The sequence below is a fragment of the Ambystoma mexicanum genome, chromosome 6p, assembly GCF_040938575.1.
Source record: "Ambystoma mexicanum isolate Mex_15411 chromosome 6p, UKY_AmexF1_1, whole genome shotgun sequence".
Lineage (NCBI taxonomy): Eukaryota > Metazoa > Chordata > Amphibia > Caudata > Ambystomatidae > Ambystoma > Ambystoma mexicanum.
In genome coordinates this window covers 11465104-11488382 of record NC_090935.1, presented here as the reverse complement: position 1 = coordinate 11488382, position 23279 = coordinate 11465104, and the positions used below count along the sequence as shown (strand labels likewise).

General features: G+C 52.3%; 1 protein-coding gene across 4 annotated transcripts in view; it reads left to right on the top strand.

Moving 5' to 3' along the window:
* LOC138511134 (NACHT, LRR and PYD domains-containing protein 3-like) overlaps positions 1–23279 on the top strand; it is a 703807-nt gene that overhangs the window by 368679 nt on the left and 311849 nt on the right. For all 4 annotated transcript variants that reach the window (XM_069626620.1, XM_069626622.1, XM_069626619.1 and 1 more), the window contains one exon: positions 9263–9436. In XM_069626620.1, the coding sequence (XP_069482721.1) occupies positions 9263–9436 (174 nt within the window). The remainder of the gene's footprint in view (positions 1–9262; positions 9437–23279) is intronic.

Below are 23279 nucleotides of genomic sequence, written 5' to 3'. Positions count from 1 at the left end.
TCATAATACCACCCCAAGGGTAAGGATCAGGTGCAGCTGCCCTCCCCTCCCATGTGATCCTCCCTCATAATACCACCTCCAGGGTCAGGATCAGGTAGTGGCTGCCGTCCCCTCCCATTTGATCCTCCCTCATAATACCACCTCCAGGGTCAGGATCAGGTAATGGCTGCCATCTCCTCCCATGTGATCCTCCCTCATAATACCACCCCCACGGTCAGGATCAGGTAGTGGCTGCCGTCTCCTCCCATGTGATCCTCCCTCATAATACCACCCCCGGGGTCAGGATCAGGTAGAGGCTGCCATCCCCTCCCATGTGATCCTCCCTCATAATACCACCCCCAGGGTCAGGATCAGGTAGTGGCTGCTGTCCCCTCCCATGTGATCCTCCCGCATAATACCACCCCCAGGGTCAGGATCAGGTAGTGGCTGCCGTCTCCTCCCATGTGATCCTCCCTCATAATACCACTCCAAGGGTCAGGATCAGGTAGTGGCTGACGTCCCCATCCATGTGATCCTCCCTCATAATACCACCCCCAGGGTCTGGATCAGGTAGTGGCTGCCGTCTCCTCCCATGTGATCCTCCCTCATAATACCACTCCCAGGGTCAGGATCAGGTAGTGGCTACCTTCCCCTCCCATGTGATCCTCCCTCATAATACCACACCCAGGGTCACTATCAGGTAGTGGCTGCCGTCCCCTCCCATGTGATTCTCCCTTATAATACCACTCCCACGGTCAGGATCAGGTAGTGGCTGCCGTCCCCATCCATGTGATCCTCCCTCATAATACCACCTCCAGGGTCAGGATCAGGTAGTGGCTGCCGTCCCCTCCCATGTGATCCTCCCTCATAATACCACCCCCAGGGTCAGGATCAGGTAGTGGCTGCCGTCCCCTCCCATGTGATCCTCCCTCATAATACCACCCCCAGGGTCAGGATCAAGTAGTGGCTGCCGTCCCCATCCATGTGATCCTCCCTCATAATACCACCTCCAGGGTTAGGATCAGGTAGTGGCTGCCATCCCCTCCCATGTGATCCTTCCTCATCATACCCCTCCCAGGGTCAGGATCAGCTAGAGGCTGCCGTCCCCTCCCATGTGATCCTCCCTCATAATACCACCCCCAGGGTCAGGATCAGGTAGTGGCTGCCGTCCCCATCCATGTGATCCTCCCTCATAATACCACCTCCAGGGTCAGGATCAGGTAGTGGCTGCCGTCCCCTCCCATTTGATCCTCCCTCATAATACCACCCCCAGGGTCAGGATCAGGTAGTGGCTGCCGTCCCCTCCCATGTTATCCTCCTTCATAATACCACCCCAAGGGTAAGGATCAGGTGCAGCTGCCATCCCCTCCCATGTGATCCTCCCTCATAATACCACCCCCAGGGTCAGGATCAGGTAGTGGCTGCCGTCCCCTCCCATATGATCCTCCCTCATAATACCACCCCCAGGGTCAGGATCAGGTGCAGCTGCTTTCTCCTCCCATGTGATCCTCCCTCATAATACCACCCCCGGGGTCAGGATCAGGTAAAGGCTGCCATCCCCTCCCATGTGATTCTCCCTCATAATACCACCCCCATGGTCAGGATCAGGTAGTGGCTGCCGTTTCATTCCATGTGATCCTCCCTCATAATACCACCCCCAGGGTCAGGATCAGGTGCAGCTGCTTTCTCCTCCCATGTGATCCTCCCTCATGTTACCACCCCCGGGGTCAGGATCAGGAAGTGGCTGCCATCCCCTCCCATGTGATTCTCCCTCATAATACCACCCCCATGGTCAGGATCAGGTAGTGGCTGCCGTTTTTCCATGTGATCCTCCCTCATAATACCACTCCCAGGGTCAGGATCAGGTAGTGGCTACCTTCCCCTCCCATGTGATCCTCCCTCATAATACCACACCCAGGGTCACTATCAGGTAGTGGCTGCCGTCTCCTCCCATGTGATTCTCCCTTATAATACCACTCCCAGGGTCAGGATCAGGTAGTGGCTGCCGTCCCCTCCCATGTGATTCTCCCTTATAATACCACTCCCACGGTCAGGATCAGGTAGTGGCTGCCGTCCCCATCCATGTGATCCTCCCTCATAATACCACCTCCAGGGTCAGGATCAGGTAGTGGCTGCCGTCCCCTCCCATGTGATCCTCCCTCATAATACCACCCCCAGGGTCAGGATCAGGTAGTGGCTGCCGTCCCCTCCCATGTGATCCTCCCTCATAATACCACGCCCAGGGTCAGGATCAAGTAGTGGCTGCCGTCCCCATCCATGTGATCCTCCCTCATAATACCACCTCCAGGGTTAGGATCAGGTAGTGGCTGCCATCCCCTCCCATGTGATCCTTCCTCATCATACCCCTCCCAGGGTCAGGATCAGCTAGAGGCTGCCGTCCCCTCCCATGTGATCCTCCCTCATAATACCACCCCCAGGGTCAGGATCAGGTAGTGGCTGCCGTCCCCATCCATGTGATCCTCCCTCATAATACCACCTCCAGGGTCAGGATCAGGTAGTGGCTGCCGTCCCCTCCCATTTGATCCTCCCTCATAATACCACCCCCAGGGTCAGGATCAGGTAGTGGCTGCCGTCCCCTCCATTTGTTATCCTCCTTCATAATACCACCCCAAGGGTAAGGATCAGGTGCAGCTGCCATCCCCTCCCATGTGATCCTCCCTCATAATACCACCCCCAGGGTCAGGATCAGGTAGTGGCTGCCGTCCCCTCCCATATGATCCTCCCTCATAATACCACCCCCAGGGTCAGGATCAGGTGCAGCTGCTTTCTCCTCCCATGTGATCCTCCCTCATAATACCACCCCCGGGGTCAGGATCAGGTAAAGGCTGCCATCCCCTCCCATGTGATTCTCCCTCATAATACCACCCCCATGGTCAGGATCAGGTAGTGGCTGCCGTTTCATTCCATGTGATCCTCCCTCATAATACCACTCCCAGTTTCAGGATCAGGTAGTGGCTGTCGTCCCCATCCATGTGATCCTCCCTCAGAATACCACCCCCTAGAGCCAGGATCAGGTAGTGGCTTCCGTCCCCTCCCATGTGATCCTCCCTCATAATACCACCCCCATGGTCAGGATCAGGTAGTGGCTGCCGTCTCCTCCCATGTGATCCTCCCTCATAATACCACCCCCAGGGTCAGGATCAGGTAGTGGCTGCCGTCCACTCCCATGTGATCCTCCCTCATAATACCACCCCCAGGGTCAGGATCAGGTAGTGGCTGCCGTCCCCTCCTATGTGATCCTCCCTCATAATACAACCCCCAGGGTCAGGATCAGGTAGTGGCTGCCGTCCTCTCCCATGTGATCCTCCCACATAATACCACCCCCAGGGTCAGGATCAGGTAGTGGCTGCCATCCCCACCCATGTGATCCTCCCTCATAATACCACCCCCATTGTCATGATCAGATAGCGGCTGCCGTCCCCTCCCATGTGATCCTCTCTCATAATACCACCCCCATGGTCAGGATCAGATAGCGGCTGCCGTCCCCTCCCATGTGATCCTCCCTCATAATACCACCCCCAGGGTCAGGATCAGGTAGTGGCTGCCGTCCCCATCCATGTGATCCTCCTTTATAATACCACCCCCAGGGTCAGGATCAGGTAGCGGCTGCCTTCCCCTCCCATGTGAGCCTCGCTCATAATACCACCCCCAGGGTCAGGATCAGGTAGTGGCTGCCATCCCCTCCCATGTGATCCTCTCTCATAATACCAGCCCCAGGGTCAGGATCAGGTGCAGCTTCTTTCCCCTCCCATGTGATCCTCCCTCATAATACCACCCCCAGGTTCAGGATCAGGTAGTGGCTGCCGTCTCCTCCCATGTGATCCTCCCTCATAATACCACCCCCAGGGTCAGGATCAGGTGCAGCTGCCTTCCCCTCCCATGTGATCCTCCCTCATAATACCACCCCCAGGTTCAGGATCAGGTAGTGGCTGCCGTCTCCTCCCATGTGATCCTCCCTCATAATACCACCCCCAGGGTCAGGATCAGGTGCAGCTGTCGTCTCCTCCCATGTGATTCTCCCTCATAATACCACCCCCAGGGTCAGGATCAGGTAGTGGTTGCCGTCCCCTCCCATGTGATCCGCCCTCATAATATCACCCCCCAGGGTCAGGATCAGGTAGCGACTGCCATCCCCTCCCATGTGACCCTCCCTCATAATACCACCGCCTGGGTCAGGATCAGGTGCAGCTGCCGTCTCCTCCCATGTGATCCTCCCTCATAATACCGCCCCCAGGGTTAGGATCAGGTAGCGGCTGCGGTCCCCTCCCATGTGATCCTCCCTCATAATACCACCTCCAGGGTCAGGATCAGGTAGTGGCTGCCGTCCCCTCCCATGTGATCCTCCCTCATAATACCACCCCCAGGGTCAGGATCAGGTAGTGGCTGCCGTCCCCTCCCATGTGATCCTCCCTCATAATACCACCCCCAGGGTCAGGATCAGGTGCAGCTGCTTTCTCCTCCCATGTGATCCTCCCTCATAATACCACTCCCAGGGTAAGGATCAGGTAGTGGCTGCCGTCCCCATCCATGTGATCCTCCCTCATAATACCACCTCCAGGGTTAGGATCAGGTAGTGGCTGCCATCCCCTCCCATGTGATCCTTCCTCATCATACCCCTCCCAGGGTCAGGATCAGCTAGAGGCTTCCGTCCCCTCCCATGTGATCCTCCCTCATAATACCACCCCCAGGGTCAGGATCAGGTAGTGGCTGCCGTCCCCATCCATGTGATCCTCCCTCATAATACCACCTCCAGGGTCAGGATCAGGTAGTGGCTGCCGTCCCCTCCCATTTGATCCTCCCTCATAATACCACCCCCCAGGGTCAGGATCAGGTAGTGGCTGCCGTCCCCTCCCATGTGATCCTCCTTCATAATACCACCCCAAGGGTAAGGATCAGGTGCAGCTGCCGTCCCCTCCCATGTGATCCTCCCTCATAATACCACCTCCAGGGTCAGGATCAGGTAATGGCTGCCATCTCCTCCCATGTGATCCTCTCTCATAATACCACCCCCACGGTCAGGATCAGGTAGTGGCTGCCGTCTCCTCCCATGTGATCCTCCCTCATAATACCACCCCCGGGGTCAGGATCAGGTAGAGGCTGCCATCCCCTCCCATGTGATCCTCCCTCATAATACCACCCCCAGGGTCAGGATCAGGTAGTGGCTGCTGTCCCCTCCCATGTGATCCTCCCGCATAATACCACCCCCAGGGTCAGGATCAGGTAGTGGCTGCCGTCCCCATCCATGTGATCCTCCCTCATAATACCACCTCCAGGGTCAGGATCAGGTAGTGGCTACCTTACCCTCCCATGTGATCCTCCCTCATAATACCACCCCCAGGGACAGCATCAGGTAGTGGCTGCCATCTCCTCCCATGTGATCCTCCCTCATAATACCACCCCTAGGGTCAGGATCAGGTAGTGGCTGCCGTCTCCTCCCATGTGATGCTCCCTCATAATACCACTCCAAGGGTCAGGATCAGGTAGTGGCTGCCGTCCCCATCCATGTGATCCTCCCTCATAATACCACCCCCAGGGTCTGGATCAGGTAGTGGCTGCCGTCTCCTCCCATGTGATCCTCCCTCATAATACCACTCCCAGGGTCAGGATCAGGTAGTGGCTACCTTCCCCTCCCATGTGATCCTCCCTCATAATACCACACCCAGGGTCACTATCAGGTAGTGGCTGCCGTCCCCTCCCATGTGATTCTCCCTTATAATACCACTCCCACGGTCAGGATCAGGTAGTGGCTGCCGTCCCCATCCATGTGATCCTCCCTCATAATACCACCTCCAGGGTCAGGATCAGGTAGTGGCTGCCGTCCCCTCCCATGTGATCCTCCCTCATAATACCACCCCCAGGGTCAGGATCAGGTAGTGGGTCTTCCCCTCCCATGTGATCCTCCCTCATAATACCACCCCCAGGGTCAGGATCTGGTGCAGCTGCTTTCTCCTCCCATGTGATCCTCCCTCATAATACCACCCCCAGGGTCAGGATCAGGTAGAGGCTGCCGTCCCCTCCCATGTGATCCTCTCTCATAATACCACCCCCAGGGTCAGGATCAGGTAGTGGCTGCCGTCCCCATCCATGTGATCCTCCCTCATAATACCACCTCCAGGGTCAGGATCAGGTAGTGGCTGCCGTCCCCTCCCATTTGATCCTCCCTCATAATACCACCCCCAGGGTCAGGATCAGGTAGTGGCTGCCGTCCCCTCCCATGTTATCCTCCTTCATAATACCACCCCAAGGGTAAGGATCAGGTGCAGCTGCCATCCCCTCCCATGTGATCCTCCCTCATAATACCACCCCCAGGGTCAGGATCAAGTAGTGGCTGCCGTCCCCATCCATGTGATCCTCCCTCATAATACCACCTCCAGGGTTAGGATCAGGTAGTGGCTGCCATCCCCTCCCATGTGATCCTTCCTCATCATACCCCTCCCAGGGTCAGGATCAGCTAGAGGCTGCCGTCCCCTCCCATGTGATCCTCCCTCATAATACCACCCCCAGGGTCAGGATCAGGTAGTGGCTGCCGTCCCCATCCATGTGATCCTCCCTCATAATACCACCTCCAGGGTCAGGATCAGGTAGTGGCTGCCGTCCCCTCCCATTTGATCCTCCCTCATAATACCACCCCCAGGGTCAGGATCAGGTAGTGGCTGCCGTCCCCTCCCATGTTATCCTCCTTCATAATACCACCCCAAGGGTAAGGATCAGGTGCAGCTGCCATCCCCTCCCATGTGATCCTCCCTCATAATACCACCCCCAGGGTCAGGATCAGGTAGTGGCTGCCGTCCCCTCCCATATGATCCTCCCTCATAATACCACCCCCAGGGTCAGGATCAGGTGCAGCTGCTTTCTCCTCCCATGTGATCCTCCCTCATAATACCACCCCCGGGGTCAGGATCAGGTAAAGGCTGCCATCCCCTCCCATGTGATTCTCCCTCATAATACCACCCCCATGGTCAGGATCAGGTAGTGGCTGCCGTTTCATTCCATGTGATCCTCCCTCATACCACTCCCAGGGTCAGGATCAGGTAGTGGCTGTCGTCCCCATCCATGTGATCCTCCCTCAGAATACCACCCCCTAGAGTCAGGATCAGGTAGTGGCTGCCGTCCCCTCCCATGTGATCCTCCCTCATAATACCACCCCCATGGTCAGGATCAGGTAGTGGCTGCCATCTCCTCCCATGTGATCCTCCCTCATAATACCACCCCCAGGGTCAGGATCAGGTAGTGGCTGCCGTCCCCTCCCATGTGATCCTCCCTCATAATACAACCCCCAGGGTCAGGATCAGGTAGTGGCTGCCGTCCTCTCCCATGTGATCCTCCCACATAATACCACCCCCTGGGTCAGGATCAGGTAGTGGCTGCCATCCCCACCCATGTGATCCTCCCTCATAATACCACCCCCATTGTCATGATCAGATAGCGGCTGCCGTCCCCTCCCATGTGATCCTCTCTCATAATACCACCCCTATGGTCAGGATCAGGTAGCGGCTGCCGTCCCCTCCCATGTGATCCTCCCTCATAATACCACCCCCAGGGTCAGGATCAGGTAGTGGCTGCCGTCCCCATCCATGTGATCCTCCTTTATAATACCACCCCCAGGGTCAGGATCAGGTAGCGGCTGCCTTCCCCTCCCATGTGAGCCTCGCTCATAATACCACCCCCAGGGTCAGGATCAGGTAGTGGCTGCCTTCCCATCCCATGTGATCCTCCCTCATAAAACCACCCCCAGTGTCAGGATCAAGTAGTGGCTGCCGTCCCCTCCCATGTGATCCTCCCTCATAATACCACCCCCAGGGTCAGGATCAGGTGCAACTGCCGTCTCCTCCCATGTGATCCTCCCTCATAATACCACCGCCAGGGTCAGGATCAGGTAGTGGTTGCCGTCCCCTCCCATGTGATCCGCCCTCATAATATCACCCCCCAGGGTCAGGATCAGGTAGCGACTGCCATCCCCTCCCATGTGACCCTCCCTCATAATACCACCGCCAGGGTCAGGATCAGGTGCAGCTGCCGTCTCCTCCCATGTGATCCTCCCTCATAATACCGCCCCCAGGGTTAGGATCAGGTAGCGGCTGCTGTCCCCTCCCATGTGATCCTCCCTCATAATACCACCCCCAGGGTCAGGATCAGGTGGCAGCTTCCGTCCCCTCCCATGTGATCCCCCCTCATAATACCACCTCCAGGGTCAGGATCAGGTAGCGGCTGCCATCCCCTCCCATGTGATCCTCCATCATGTTACCGCCCCCAGGGTCAGGATCAGGTAGTGGCTGCCGTCCCCTCGCATGTGATCCTCCCTCATAATACCACCTCCAGGGTCAGGATCAGGTAGTGGCTGCCGTGCCCTCCCATGTGATCCTCCCTCATAATACCACCCCAGGGTCAGGATCAGGTAGCGGCTGCCGTCCCCTGGCCACATGGGAGGAGACGTTAGGCTGGGGTTTAGTGATGACTCCACAGGATTCCTCACAGTGTGCGCACTCACCTGACTGTGGATAAGAGGAGGGGTCCTGCATTCATCACCAGAGATCAGAGACCTGAAGAAAGGAGCCAAGTATCCTGAGGATCCTACTCTGATCTCAGAAGACCTGTGGAGGTGCTTCCAACCCTTGGAGTGGTGGGACCAATCACTCTGGACGTCCCCTGGTAACCCTGCAAGTGAGCCTGTACAGAAGGGTCCCTGGACCATCCAGCAGGCTGTCCAGCTCGAACCTAGGTTTCCATGCAGGAGCATCGCAGTTTTGAGTTTGGAGGCGCCCTTCCGCAGAGTTTTGAGAAATAGGGCTGCGGAGAGCTGTGTGAGGGGGTCGGACACCCTGCAGTACTGACACAATGTGACTGGAAAGAGAAATGGGCTCTTGGACTAAAGTCAGGAGAAGCAAACGGGAGCTGAGGAAAGATGGGCTTTAGGGGCCATCTATGTGTTTACAGTACTTTACCAGTGCTGTGGGTAGTGCTGTTAGAAGTGCTGCAGGCATTGCCATGGGTAGTGCAGCATTGATATGCACTCTCAGACTGAAACACAATAATAGAAATACTCGCTGCTGGTCTTGCACTTTTTTTGTCTTCAGCTTTATACTGGTTCTCACGTTTCCTCTGCCTTGTGTTCATCCCTCTGAGGGGGCGGGGTGTGTGTTTAAAGGTGGTGTGAAGGGGCCGCAGCTGGCGGCAGGTGTGGTTGCCATGTACGGGATGGGCGAGGAATGAAGAGGCCCCCTGTTCACGTGCTGTTTTATCCCGATTTCTCCTTCTCCTGCAGCGTGTCTGGCAGAATGGATGCCACTACTAAATGCTGGCCAGAGCTCCTCCTTCCTCTCAGACGGAACTCCGTTCTCACAGGGCTCGACTTGGATAAGTTTGGAGAGGACCCTGCCTTCATGAAGGAGCTGTGTGAGGCCTTGGCACATTCCGACTGCGAGATACAGACACTAGGGTAAGGGGCTGCGAGATACAGACACTGGGGTAAGGGGCTGGGGGATACAGAGACTGCGGTAAGGGGCACGAGATACAGACACTGGGGTAAGGGGCTGGGGGATACAGACACTGGGGTAAGGGGCTGCAAGATACATACACTAAGGTAAGGGGCTGCAAGATACAGACACTGTGGTAAGGGGCACAAGATACAGAGACTGGGGTAAGGGGCTGGGAGATACAGACACTGGGGTAAGGGGCTGCGAGAAACAGACACTGGGGTAAGGGGCTGGGGGATACAGAGACTGCGGTAAGGGGCACGAGGTACAGACACTGCAGTAAGGGGCTGCGAGATACAGACACTGCAGTAAGGGGCTGCAAGATACAAACACTGCAGTAAGGGGCTGGGGGATACAGAGACTGCAGTAAGGGGCTGTGAGATACAGACACTGCAGTAAGGGGCTGTGAGATACAGACACTGGGGTAAGGAGCTGTGAGATACAGACACTGCAGTAAGGGGCTGGGGGATACAGAGACTGCGGTAAGGGGCGTGAGGTACAGACACTGCAGTAAGGGGCTGGGAGATACAGACACTGGGGTAAGGGGCACGAGATACAGACACTGCAGTAAGGAGCTGCAAGATATAGACACTTCAATAAGGGGCTGTGAGATACAGACACTGGTAAGGGGCTGTGAGATACAGACACTGCAGTAAGGGGCTGTGAGATACAGACACTGTGGTAAGGGACATGAGATACAGACACTGCGGTAAGGGGCTGGGGGATACAGACACTGTGGTAAGGGGCTGTGAGATACAGACACTGCAGTAAGGGGCTGTGAGATACAGACACTGGGGTAAGGGGCACGAGATACAGACACTGTAGTAAGGGGCTGTGAGATACAGACACTGTGGTAAGGGGCTGTGAGATACAGAGACTGTGGTAAGGGGCGCGAGGTACAGACACTGCAGTAAGGGGCTGGGAGATACAGACACTGGGGTAAGGGGCTGCAAGATACATACACTGAGGTAAGGGGCTGCGGAGTACAGACACTGCAGTAAGGGGCTGCAAGATACAAACACTGCAGTAAGGGGCTGGGGGATACAAAGACTGCAGTAAGGGGTGTGAGATCCAGACACTGCATTAAGGGGCGCAAGATACAGACACTGCAGTAAGGGGCTGTGAGATACAGACACTGGGTTAAGGGGTGCGAGATACAGACACTGGGGTAAGGGGCTGGGAGATACAGACACTGCAGTAAGGGGTTGCGATATACAGACACTGCAGTAAGGGGCTGCAAGATACCAACACTGCAGTAAGGGGCTGGGGGATACAGAGACTGCAGTAAGGGGTGTGAGATCCAGACACTGCAGTAAAGGGTGCAAGATACAGACACTGCAGTAAGGGGCTGTGAGATACAGACACTGGGTTAAAGGGTGCGATATACAGACACTGCGTTAAGGGGCTGTGAGATACAGACACTGCGGTAAGGGGCTGTGAAATACAGACACTCAGTTAAGGGGTGCGAGATCCAGACACTGCAGTAAGGGGCTGCGAGATACAGACACTGCAGTAAGGGGCTGAAAGATACAGACACTGGGGTAAAGGGTGCGAGATACAGACAGTGTGGTAAGAGCCTGAGATACAGACACTGGGGTAAGGGCCTGAGATACAGAGACTGGGGTAAGGAGCTACGAGATACAGAGACTAGGGTAAGGGGCGTGAGATACAGAGACTGGGGTAAGGGCCTGCGAGATACAGAGACTAGGGTAAGGGGCATGAGATACAGAGACTGGGGTAAGGGGCTGCAAGATACAGAGACTAGAGTAAGGGGCGTGAGATACAGAGACTGGGGAAAGGGGTGCGAGATACAGACAGTGTGGTAAGGGCCTGAGATACAGACACTGGGGTGAGGGCCTGAGATACAGAGACTAGGGTAAGGGGCATGAGATACAGAGACTGGGGTAAGGGCCTGCGAGATACAGAGACTAGAGTAAGGGACATCAGATACAGAGACTGGGGTAAGGGGCTGCGAGATACAGAGACTAGGGTAAGGGACGTGAGATACAGAGACTGGGGTGAGGGGTGCAAGATACAGAGACTGGGGTAAGGGGCTGCGAGATACAGAGACTAGGGTAAGGGGCATGAGATACAGAGACTGGGGTAAGGGCCTGCGAGATACAGAGACTAGTGTAAGGGGCATGAGATACAGGGACTGGGGTAAGGGGCTGTGAGATCCAGACACTGGGGTAAGGGGTACGAGATTCAGAGACTGGGGTAAGGGCCTGAGATACAGACACTGGGGTGCGGGCCTGAGATACAGAGACTGGGGTAAGGGCCTGAGATACAGAGACTGGGGTAAGGGGTGTGAAATACAGAGACTGGGGTAAGGGGTGTGAGATACAGAGACGGGTAAGGGGCTGCGAGATACAGAGACTAGGGTAAGGGGCGTGAGATACAGAGACTAGGGTAAGGGGCGCGAGATACAGACACTAGGGTAAGGGGCGTGAGATACAGAGGCTGGGGTAAGGGGCTGCGAGATACAGAGACTAGGGTAAGGGGCGTGAGATACAGAGACTGGGGTAAGGGGCTGCGAGATACAGAGACTAGGGTAAGGGGCGTGAGATACAGAGACTAGGGTAAGGGGCTGCGAGATACAGAGACTAGGGTAAGGGGTGTGAGATACAGAGACTGGGGTAAGGCGCGCGAGATGCAGACACTAGGGTAAGGGGCGTGAGATACAGAGGCTGCGGTAAGGGGCTGCGAGATACAGAGACTAGGGTAAGGGGCGTGAGATACAGAGACTGGGGAAAGGGGTGCGAGATACAGACAGTGTGGTAAGGGCCTGAGATACAGAGGCTGGGGTAAGGGGCTGCGAGATACAGAGACTAGGGTAAGGGGCGTGAGATACAGAGACTGGGGTAAGGCGCGCGAGATGCAGACACTAGGGTAATCGGCCGCCTGTCTCTTCAGACTGTAGCCCTCTGTACATGTTAAGCTGCAGCTTGGTGGGTGTGGTGGCTACTCTGCTACTTGTGTTCTTTATATCTTACAGGAATCTGAACTAATATATTCTCCTCGATTCCCTGCTTGTACCATTTAGTTTATTTGCCATATTATTTTTAATAAATCTGCCAGAGGGCAGGGGATTAAGTGCCCCACCTCAGCCCACCAGGAATAGGCATTTGTGGGAGTGAGATGGGGAGCTATGGTAATATGAGCCACCTGATCTCTGTGGATAAACTCTTTACGGGTCTAGAAGAGCACCCCAACACAGAGGGTAAATGAAGAGATGCAGACAGTGCTATGCTATGGCTAGGTCTGTCATGGCGATGTGGAGGGCGGAAAATTCAGAGTGAAACTCGTGGGGGGTGAGGGACGCCTCATGTAAATGCCTAGGCTGGCATCTCAAGCTTGCCCTGCCATCTCAAGCCTGTCCTAGCATCTCAAGTTCGTCTGGCATCTCAAGCTCAGCCTGGCATCTCAATGTCTGCTATGCTATGGCCAGGTGGAGTGAAACCCGAGGTGGATGAGGGACACCTCATGTAAATGCCTAGGCTGGCATCTCAAGCCCGTCCTGGCATCTCAAGCTCGTCTGGCATCTCAAGCTCAGCCTGGCATCTCAATGTCTGCTATGCTATGGCCAGGTGGAAGGAGGAAAGTTCAGAGTGAAACTCGAGGTGGATGAGGGACACCTCATGTAAATGCCTAGGCTGGCATCTCAAGCTTGCCCTGGCATCTCAAGCTCGTCTGGCATCTCAAGCTCAGCCTGGCATCTCAATGTCTGCTATGCTATGGCCAGGTGGAGGGAGGAAAGTTCAGAGTGAAACTCGAGGTGGATGAGGGACACCTCATGTAAATGCCTAGGCTGGCATCTCAAGCTTGCCCTGACATCTCAAGCTAAGTTGGCATCTCAAGCTTGCCCTGGCATCTCAAGCTCAGCCTGGCATATGAAGGTCTGCTATGCTATGGCCAGGTGGAGGGAGGAAAGTTCAGAGTGAAACTAGAGGTGGGTGAAGGACTCCTCATGTAGTGCCTATGCTGAAATCTCAAGCCTGCCCTGGCATCTCAAGCTAGGTTGGCATCTCAAGCTCGGCCTGGCATCTCAAGCTCGCCCTGGCATCTCAAGCGAGGTTGGCATCTCAAGCTTGTCCTGGCATCTCAAGCTAGGTTGGCTTCTCAAGCTCAGCCTGGCATCTCAAGCTCTGCTATGCTATGACCAGGTGGAGGGAGGAACGTTCTGAGTGAAACTCGAAGGGGATGAGGGACACCTCATGTACGTGCCTAGGCTGGCATCTCAAGCCCGCCCTGGCATCTCAAGCTCAGCCTGGAATCTCAAGCTCAGCCTGGCATCTCAAGCTCTGCTATGCTATGACCAGGTGGAGGGAGGGAAGTTCTGAGTGAAACTCGAGGTGGGTGAGGGACGCCTCATGTAAATGCCTAGGCTGGCATCTCAAGCTCTCCCTGGCATCTCAAGCGAGGTTGGCATCTCAAGCTTGCCCTGGTATCTCAAGCTAGGTTGGCATCTCAAGCTCAGCCTGGCATCTCAAGCTCTGCTATGCTATGGCCAGGTGGATGGAGGAAAGTTCTGAGTGAAACTCGAGGTGGGTGAGGGACACCTCATGTAAATGCCTAGGCTGGCATCTCAAGCTCGCCCTGGCATCTCAAGCTAAATTGGCATCTCAAGCTTGCCCTGGCATCTCAAGCTCAGCCTGGGATCTCAAGGTCTGCTATGCTATGGCCACGTGGAGGGAGGAACGTTCTGAGTGAAACTCGAGGGGGATGAGGGACACCTCATGTAAGTGCCTAGGCTGGCATCTCAAGCTCGCCCTGGCATCTCAAGCTAGGTTGGCATCTCAAGCTTGCCCTGGCGTCTCAAGCTAGGTTGGCATCTCAAGCTCAGCCTGGCATCTCAATCTCTGCTATGCTATGGCCAGGTGGATGGAGGAAAGTTCTGAGTGAAACTCGAGGTGGGTGAGGGACACCTCATGTAAATGCCTAGGCTGGCATCTCAAGCTCGCCCTGGCATCTCAAGCTAAATTGGCATCTCAAGCTTGCCCTGGCATCTCAAGCTCAGCCTGGGATCTCAAGGTCTGCTATGCTATGGCCACGTGGAGGGAGGAACGTTCTGAGTGAAACTCGAGGGGGATGAGGGACACCTCATGTAAGTGCCTAGGCTGGCATCTCAAGCTCGCCCTGGCATCTCAAGCTAGGTTGGCATCTCAAGCTTGCCCTGGCGTCTCAAGCTAGGTTGGCATCTCAAGCTCAGCCTGGCATCTCAATCTCTGCTATGCTATGCCCAGGTTGAGGGAGGAAAGTTCAGAGTGAAACTCGAGGTGGGTTAAGGACTCCTCATGTAAGTGCCTAGGCTGGCATCTCAAGCTAGGTTGGCATCTCAAGCTAGGTTGGCATCTCAAGCTCGTCTGGCATCTCAAGCTCAGCCTGGCATCTCAATGTCTGCTATGCTATGGCCAGGTGGAGGGAGGAAAGTGCAGAGTGAAACTTGAGGTGGATGAGGGACACCTCATGTAAATGCCTAGGCTGGCATCTGAAGCTTGCTCTGACATCTCCAGCTAGGATGGCATATCAAGCTTGCCCTGGCATCTGAAGCTCAGCTTGGCATCTCAATGTCTGCTATGCTATGGCCAGGTGGAGGGAGGAAAGTTCAGAGTGAAACTCAAGGTGGATGAGAGACTGTTACGCTCACCTGGTTCCCACGGCGACGTCGATCTGGACCGGCCTGGAGCCACGTAGAGCCGAAATGACTGACTGGACACCCCCACTTACTTCGTTTGTCGGCTCGTATGAATATCTTTCTGCAAAGGAGAAAGGGAATTAACCTCCCGTAATTCGAGCGTTAACCCACCTTCCACTCCCACTGTCTGCCCACTGACCACTCCCGATGTTCCCTCTTGTTCTCACCTGATGGTTTAGAAAGGTGGGCTCTCCATCCTGCATCGAGCGCATTGGCGCGTAGATGACCAGTTACTTCACTGGCGTGGAGGAATTGGTGAGTTCCAGTATTGACTCTAGGACCCAATAGTTTGTAAGAGTTTAAATGTCTGATCTTCACTCTTTCCGATTCCTTGTAGGTTGCCAACTTAACCACCACGGAGAGTCCAAAGGGTAGTTGGTGAGAGTCAGGTAAGTCTATAGTGGTTTTCCCCTTAGGGGCCGGGGTACGGCGATGATGCAGAGTTAACTGCGCCGACCCGATATGAGGTGAGTTCCCCCTGCGGTAAATCAGGTAAGTCTTTGGGGGGTAGCTTGTAATGTCCAGTGGTTTCCCCTTAGGGGCCGGGGTGCGGCGGTAATGCAGAGTTAACTGCGCCGACCCGAGATGAGGTGAGTATCCCCCGTGGTAATCCGGTAAGTCTTTGGGGGTAGCTTGCTTACTTGTCCTTTTGTTTTCCCTTAGCTCACCTTGTTGTTCTTGTCTCCCTAGGTGTAGGCGAGCGGCCGGGAGATGCTGAAGATCGCGATGGAATGCAGAGATGCAGCGAAGGCCGGTGAGTTCAGCGCGGCGCCGCGAGATGCGAGGCGACGCACGTGTGACTTCTTGCTTCCAGCTCGAGTGCGTGATGGATCAAGGATTCAGGTAAGGTGTACTGTGATGCTCCTCTTCTAACCTCTTCTTCTTTCCTCTTATTTCTAGAAGCTCCGGGCTTGAAGCGGGCGTGGCAGAAGACTGGAAGCTGCTGCAGGCATTGTGAGCGTTACGCTGCTGGATGCAGAATAACGCGAAGCACGTGTGGCTGTCCGGGCGTGGTTTAAATGGCCTAGGAAGAAGTCCCAGGTAAGTATTCTTCCACATCCCCCACCCGAGAAAAAATTAGTCCCTTAAGTAAATAGTCCCTCCTAAGCCCCATTTGGCTTGTGGCTTCATGCAGCATGGTCTGCACCAGGTGAGTATGCAGCATGGTCTGCATTAGGTAAGTTTTCTGAAATGAGCCTGGCGCCCATGGCGCCAGGACTGACTTTATCCTTATGAGCCTGGCGCCATAGGTGCCAGGACTGCAACCAAACAGCCCCTAACTGGGGTTTTTGGGCATGCTCTAAATGGCATGATGCCTTCTTCCGGGGTTGCTGGGCCTGGTCTGGCTTCTCGGGGGCAGGCATCATGACAGCACTCCCCCTCAAGGCCCCTCCTAAAGTCGTTCTTCTCCCTGGCCTTGGTTTGTTAGGAAATTCTCGGTGGAACTTCTTCACTAATTGAGGTGCATGCACATGGTCACTAGGTTCCCAAGACCTTTCCTGAGGACCGTAGCCTTTCCAGTCGATTAGCTAAAAGAGTTTTGATCTAACTTTTTTTGAGTCCAAGATGCTCTTGACCTCAAATTCGGGCTCTCCGTCTATGAGGATGGGGTCCGGAGGTTTGGTTAGTCTTGTTCCTGGTTGTACTGGCTTCAAAAGGGATACATGAAAAACGGGATGAATTCGCATATGAGCAGGTAGGTCCAACTTGACAGCCACAGGGTTAATGATGGCCTTGATGGAGTAAGGTCCTAAATACCTAGGGTTAAAGGTCCGTGTTCCCTTGAGTGGGATGTGCTTAGTGGCCAACCATACTTGGTCCCCTATCTGGTATCGCGGTGCTTCACTCCTGTGCAGATCCGCATCTTTCTTGTATTTTTCCTTAGCCTTTCGCAAATGTGCAGTTGCTTCCTTAAAGGCTTGTGTAATAACAGTGTGGAGATGGTCCACCGCAGGCATCTCCAAGTGTTGGGGCGAATCAAGGTCCGAGGTTCGAGGATGGTGTTCATAGATTGTAAAAAAAGGACTTTGTCCGGTTCCCGAGTGTAGGGAATTATTGTACGCATACTCGGCAATCCAAAGAATGTCTTTCCAAGTACCCTCAGACTGATGTAGCATACAACGCAAGTACTGCTCAAGAGTCTGGTTGGTCCTCTCTGTTTGACTGTCGGTCTGAGGGTGGTGACTGGTGGAAAGCCTAACATCTATCTGCGCCAATTGGCAACATTTTCTCCAGAAATGCGAAATGAATTGACTGCCCCGGTCCGAAATCAACACGGAGGAAAGCCGTGTAGGCGAACAATGTTTTCAAGGAACTCTTTGGCCAGAACTAAAGCTGAAGGTATCCCTTTTAAAGGAATAAATTGAGCCATTTTGGAAAAAAGGTCTACAATAACTAAAATGGTGTTAAAGCCATTGCACGGGGGTAGATCTGTTATAAAGTCTAATGACAAGGTATGCCAAGGAGTGGGTGGGATATCCAAAGGTTGTAATAGTCCAGCGGGTCTTTTCTCTTGACTTTTATTTTGGGTGCAAATGCCACAAGACATGACAAACAATTTAATGTCTTTGCGCCAGGTGGGCCACCAGAATTGTTTCTTAATTTTGGCTTCAGTTTTTGCAATACCAGGATGTCCTTCCAGTAAGGTGTCATGGTACCGGGAAATGACAAGTTCTTGTAGTTCCTTTTGTGGCAGAAATAGCCGGCCTTGGTAATAAGGTAAATCATCGGTGACAGAATACCCTGGACCTTTCTTGGCCCAGTCCTGTAAGGCAACTGAATCAAAGAGCTGGTGCATCTTTTCTTGAATGTCCTCCAGTGAATGTATGGACGTCAGGCCAAGGATCCTTTGTTCGGGAATTATGGGTACTGGTTCTAAGGCTATTTCTGTTTCTCCCATTCCAATTCGGGACAAGGCGTCTGCTTTACCATTTTTACAACCTGGTCGATAGGTTATTACAAAATCAAACTCGGCAAAGAATAATGCCCAACGGAGTTGGCGCGAAGATTGGGCCTTAGCTGTCTTTAGGTATTGCAAGTTGCGGTGATCGGTGACGACCGTGATGGTATGTCTGGCACCCAGCAGATAGTGCTGCCAAGCCTTGAAGGCGGACTTGATGGCTAATAGCTCCTTGTCGGTAATGGCATAGTTTAATTCGGGAGCCGAAAACTTCCTTGACCAGAATGCCACTGGATGAAGCTGGTTGGTTTCGGGATCCCTTTGGGAGAGCACTGCTCCCATGGCTGAACTGGATGCATCCGTTTCCACTATGTATGGAAGCTCAGGGCGCGGGTGTCTTAATACAGGGGCAGATGTGAATTTTGCTTTTAACTCTCGGAAGGCGTTTTCGGCTTCCTCTGTCCACACAAAGCGTTTATTTTTTTGCAATAGCGTTGTAATGGGATGCACAATGTGTGAGAAGTCTGGGATAAACCTGCGGTAGAAATTGGCAAAGCCAAGCATGCTTTGGACGCCTTTGACTGAAGTTGGCGAAGGCCAATTAAGAATTGCGTCCACCTTACGTGTATCCATCCTGATTCCTCTCGGGGTCAGAATAAATCCAAGGAATTCCACTTCCGTAGTGTGAAAGACGCACTTTTCCAGTTTAGCATATAGTTTATGCTGGCGTAACTTCTCTAGGACTGCTCGGACGTGTTTTACATGATCAGATTCTGATAAGGAGTATACTAAGATATCGTCGATGTAAACGACCACACAAACATCGATGAGCTCTCGAAGGACATCGTTCATGAAGAATCGGAAGCCTGCTGGTGCATTGCATAGTCCAAAAGGCATCACCTGGTACTCAAATAATCCGTACTTAGTGCGAAAAGCAGTCGTCCATTCATCGCCCTCTTTGACACGTACCAGATGATATGCCCCCGAAGGTCTAGTTTAGTGTATATACAAGCGTCCTTCACCTGGTCTAGTAGCTCAGGTATCAAAGGCAATGGGTGTCGATTCTTGATGGTTATCTGATTCAGAGCGCGGTAGTCTATGCATGTTCTAAGGTCACCTTCCTTTTTTGGTACGAAGAACAAAGCTGAAGATGCAGGGGATTTGGACGGGCAAATGAAACCATTAGCAAGGTACTGGTCAAGGTACTGACGCAAGTGAAGGTTTTCGGGTTCCGTAAGGGCATAGATCCTGCTGCAAGGTGGTTGTGCTCCCGGTACAAGATCTATTTGACAATCATACAATCTGTGAGGTGGTAAAGTGTTTGCCTGTTCCTTTTGGAAGACATCCTGAAAGTCTTGGTATTCAGCAGGTAATTGCGTGGCAGCTGGGATTACTGGGGCCAGGACTGAGTTTTGAGTTTTCTTAGGGTAGCAGGTGTAAGTACATTCTGGGAAGGTTAGTCTCTTCTCTCACCAATCAATGCAGGGATTATGTTTTTCTAACCAAGGTATTCCCAGTATTAGTTGGAACTGTGAGGCCTTGATCAAATCAAACATAATAACCTCTCGGTGCCCATCTTGACCCAGCAATGTAATTTCTGCAGTGGAATGAGTTACGGGCCCAGAGACAATTTCCGTTCCATCCACTGTGGTGACGACATCGGCTGTGGTCTTTCGGGTGAGAGGTAGATTCATCCTGGAAGCCAATTCACAGTCCAAATTGTTACCTATGGCTCTACTATCAACGTATGCCTTTACCGTGTGCATGCGTGATGGTTGCTCTGGATCTACAAGGACCATGGGTATGGTGAAATGCGAGGTCAGAGTGTCCTTCTTTAGGCTCGGCAAGCGGACCTCTACACTTGCCGGGCTTGATTGTTTCCCGAGTCAGGTTCTAAATGGCTTTCATCTGCTGCTCCTAAAGTTTTCTTGGGTGGTTTTACTGGGCAGTTCCGAAGGAAATGACCGGTAGCTCCGCAATAAAGACATAATTGCAGTTGTCGTCTTCTTTCTCTTTCCTTCTGCGTTAGGGGTCCTCTAACCCCCCCAAGTTGCATAGGTTCTGGGGCATCTACTCCCTTGGAGTTTACCTGGGTTTTAATGAACACCCTATTCTCAAACTTGGTTCGGTCAGCCTTTCTGGTTTGAAGTCTGTGATCCAACTGGACCACTAAATCTATATATTCAGCACAGTCCTGAGGTGGGCTCACTATTTGGGCTAAAACATCTTTGAGTTCTCCTCGAAGCCCTCGATGGAATAATGTGATTCGCTTGGCTTCAGGCCATTCGGTTTCCACTACTAATCTGTTAAAGGTTGCAATTCATAATACAATGCTATTTATATCAATGCATTGCTTAATGCACTAATTAGCTCATGATATTTATTCCAATGATCCTTGACACTTTTTTGTCAACATTATAATAAGAATCCCTTGTACAGACTTTTCATGAAAAGTAAATGCACATGCAATGTCATCAGTGATGTCATCAATGACATTTCTGATGTCATCTTTGATGTCCTGGGTGTTAGTCTTAGCAGTGCACGGTGGTGGCACGAGTTATGGTTGTTTAGCTGGTGAATTTCAGGGGTTTTTCGGTTTTACTTTGAACCATAACGTCCCTTTAACAACGTTTTTTACTGAATTTCATAGGTTTTTATTAGCGTAACTTGACCATAACCTCCCTTTATCAAATTTTATTTTACTGAATATACATATTCATAGTGTAAATTTGATAGATGTTTACTAGGATTCCCTTACTTTATACACATGTAACATAGAACATACTGAACCCCCAGCTAGTGATTTTGATGTCTGCGGACTGTGCGTACATCCGCGGACGGACACGGACAACATCAACACTACCCAAAAACTCAGGGGGTATCTTAAATTGTTCTCTCATGCCATATGAACACTGCACAAGTTCAAAAAAGCAGCACACAAACACATTATATGTAATAATAAATAAGAAGTGGAACCTATATATCTAACACATCAACCATCCATTTAAATACCATATGTACTAAAATGGAATATACTAAAACAAAAAAGATATGCTTCCAACATAATTACCTCACAAAAACTGCACAACTAGGAGCAACAGCAGACCTACAGAACAGTAAGAAAACAACTTACCCGAAGCTAGTAAGTAAACTTCATTTTTCTTATATATTTCTAAACTTTCTGTATTAGATACAATAAAAGTAATATATCATTTTTTTTTACATAGAAATGTCCAGTACTTTAGAATGGCTTGAGGAACATTTCCCACGTGAGGAAATGTCTGAAAACAATGATACTAATGGTAGACACTTGTCAATATAACCAAATTAATAAGCATTATATATTTCTTTTTAACAGACCATACAAACATTGAAAATAATACATCAAAAGAGACATTAGAAAATACTCTGCAGCGCATGGAACAAAAAATGGACATGCTCATGGAAAATTTCAATCTTTTGAAACATTTTGTGGAGGACCACATAAAAGAAAAGATAAATATCATTGTCCCACATGTACCTGTCCCCCCTCTCCATATCCCAGTCAACTATCCCCAAACCCTCCCCACCAAGAAAAACGTTATGATGAGACTTCCATCCCTTCATCTCCTCCTATCCATCCTCTCAAAACCCCCAATTCCCCTGTGTTTGTGTCCGTTTCTGCTTCCCCCTTTCTTTCATAAATTTTACATCTGTATATAATAAAAAAAATATTATGTGTGTTTTAATTCAGTCCTTTGTGTCTTATTTTTTTTAAAAAGGCAGTCAAGATGTCCGCGTGCAGGATGGGTGTCCTGGATGTCCACAATGTTCCAAAATGGGGGTGTCCTAAGGACACTATACCTGTCCGTACTGTCCGCAGGCAACATGAAACTGTTCTAAGAACACACGCGGCGTCCGGGATGCCCGTAATTAAACAAAATGGAGGTGACCTAAGGACACTATACCTGTACGTACTGTACGCAAGCAAAATGAAACTGTTCTAAGAACACATTCGGTGTCCGGGATGTCCGTAATTAACCAATATGGAGGTGTCTTTAGGACACTATTCCTATCCGTACTGTCCGCAGGCAAGGTGAAACTGTTCTAAGAACACACGCGGTGTCCGGAATGTCCGTAATTAAACAAAATGGAGGTATCCTAAGGACACTATACTTGTCCGTACTGTACGCAAGCAAAATAAAACTGTTCGTAGAACACGCACAGTGTCCGGGATGTCCGCAATTATCCAAAATGAAGTTGTCCTAAGGACACTATACCTGTCCGTACTAACTATAGAACATCTACGCACATGCGCACCACACCCATAAGTCCTACAAACATCGCGCATGTCCGTAACTGTCCGTCTCACTTGTGTCACACTTTTAATTACTTTCAGGACCCGAACACTGTCCGTAGAACACCTGCGCACACGCACACAGCCGTTCCTGTCCATTTGGTGTCCTGTGGACACCTGTTCCCTTTGCGGACGTGTTCACAACGTCATCATGTGACCGCACCCACGCTGAGCGTGTGTCCTGAATTGCGGACAGTGTTCGGGTCCCCGAACATTTTTAAAGTACTTTTTTAGACAATCCAATGTATTTTATAGTAAAAATTCACCATAGCACATGTCCCAGACAATGACCCTGACATTCTACATACTTTTTGGAACCTTTTGAGCCTTTTTGGCGTGTTCGATCTGTCTGGAGACAGTGCGGCTGTCCGTGGAGCGTGCACCCGCACCCTTAAAAGGCCTCACCCCAGAGCTCATCCTCATTGTGCTTCTGGCTATCTGACAGAGCATTGTCTACTTCGGCTGCTAATCTTCCACATTTTGCTGCTCTTGCTGCTTTCCATCAGACCTGATGGCATCAATGCTTGCTGCTCCAGCTGGTGCTACATCTTTCTCAGCACCACCCCCACCCCCTCCACCACCACCACCTCCGCAAGGGCCTGAAGAGGGGAACAGGCGTGAGGATGTAGAGGAGGAGGATGATGAGGATGAGGTAGTGGAAGTCCCTACTACCAGCACTGGCCGTGAGTCTTGGGTGTGGCGGTTTGTTACCATTCATGGTGACGTACCAAAAGCACGTGCGAACAAGGTCACCTGCAACCAGTGCAAAATGGTGCTGAGACGTGGGAGGCGTGGTTCGTACAGCTTTGGTACGACATCTATGAAGCGACACCTAAGGTCGTTCCGTGGTGGGGCCATTCGCAAGGTTGTACCTTG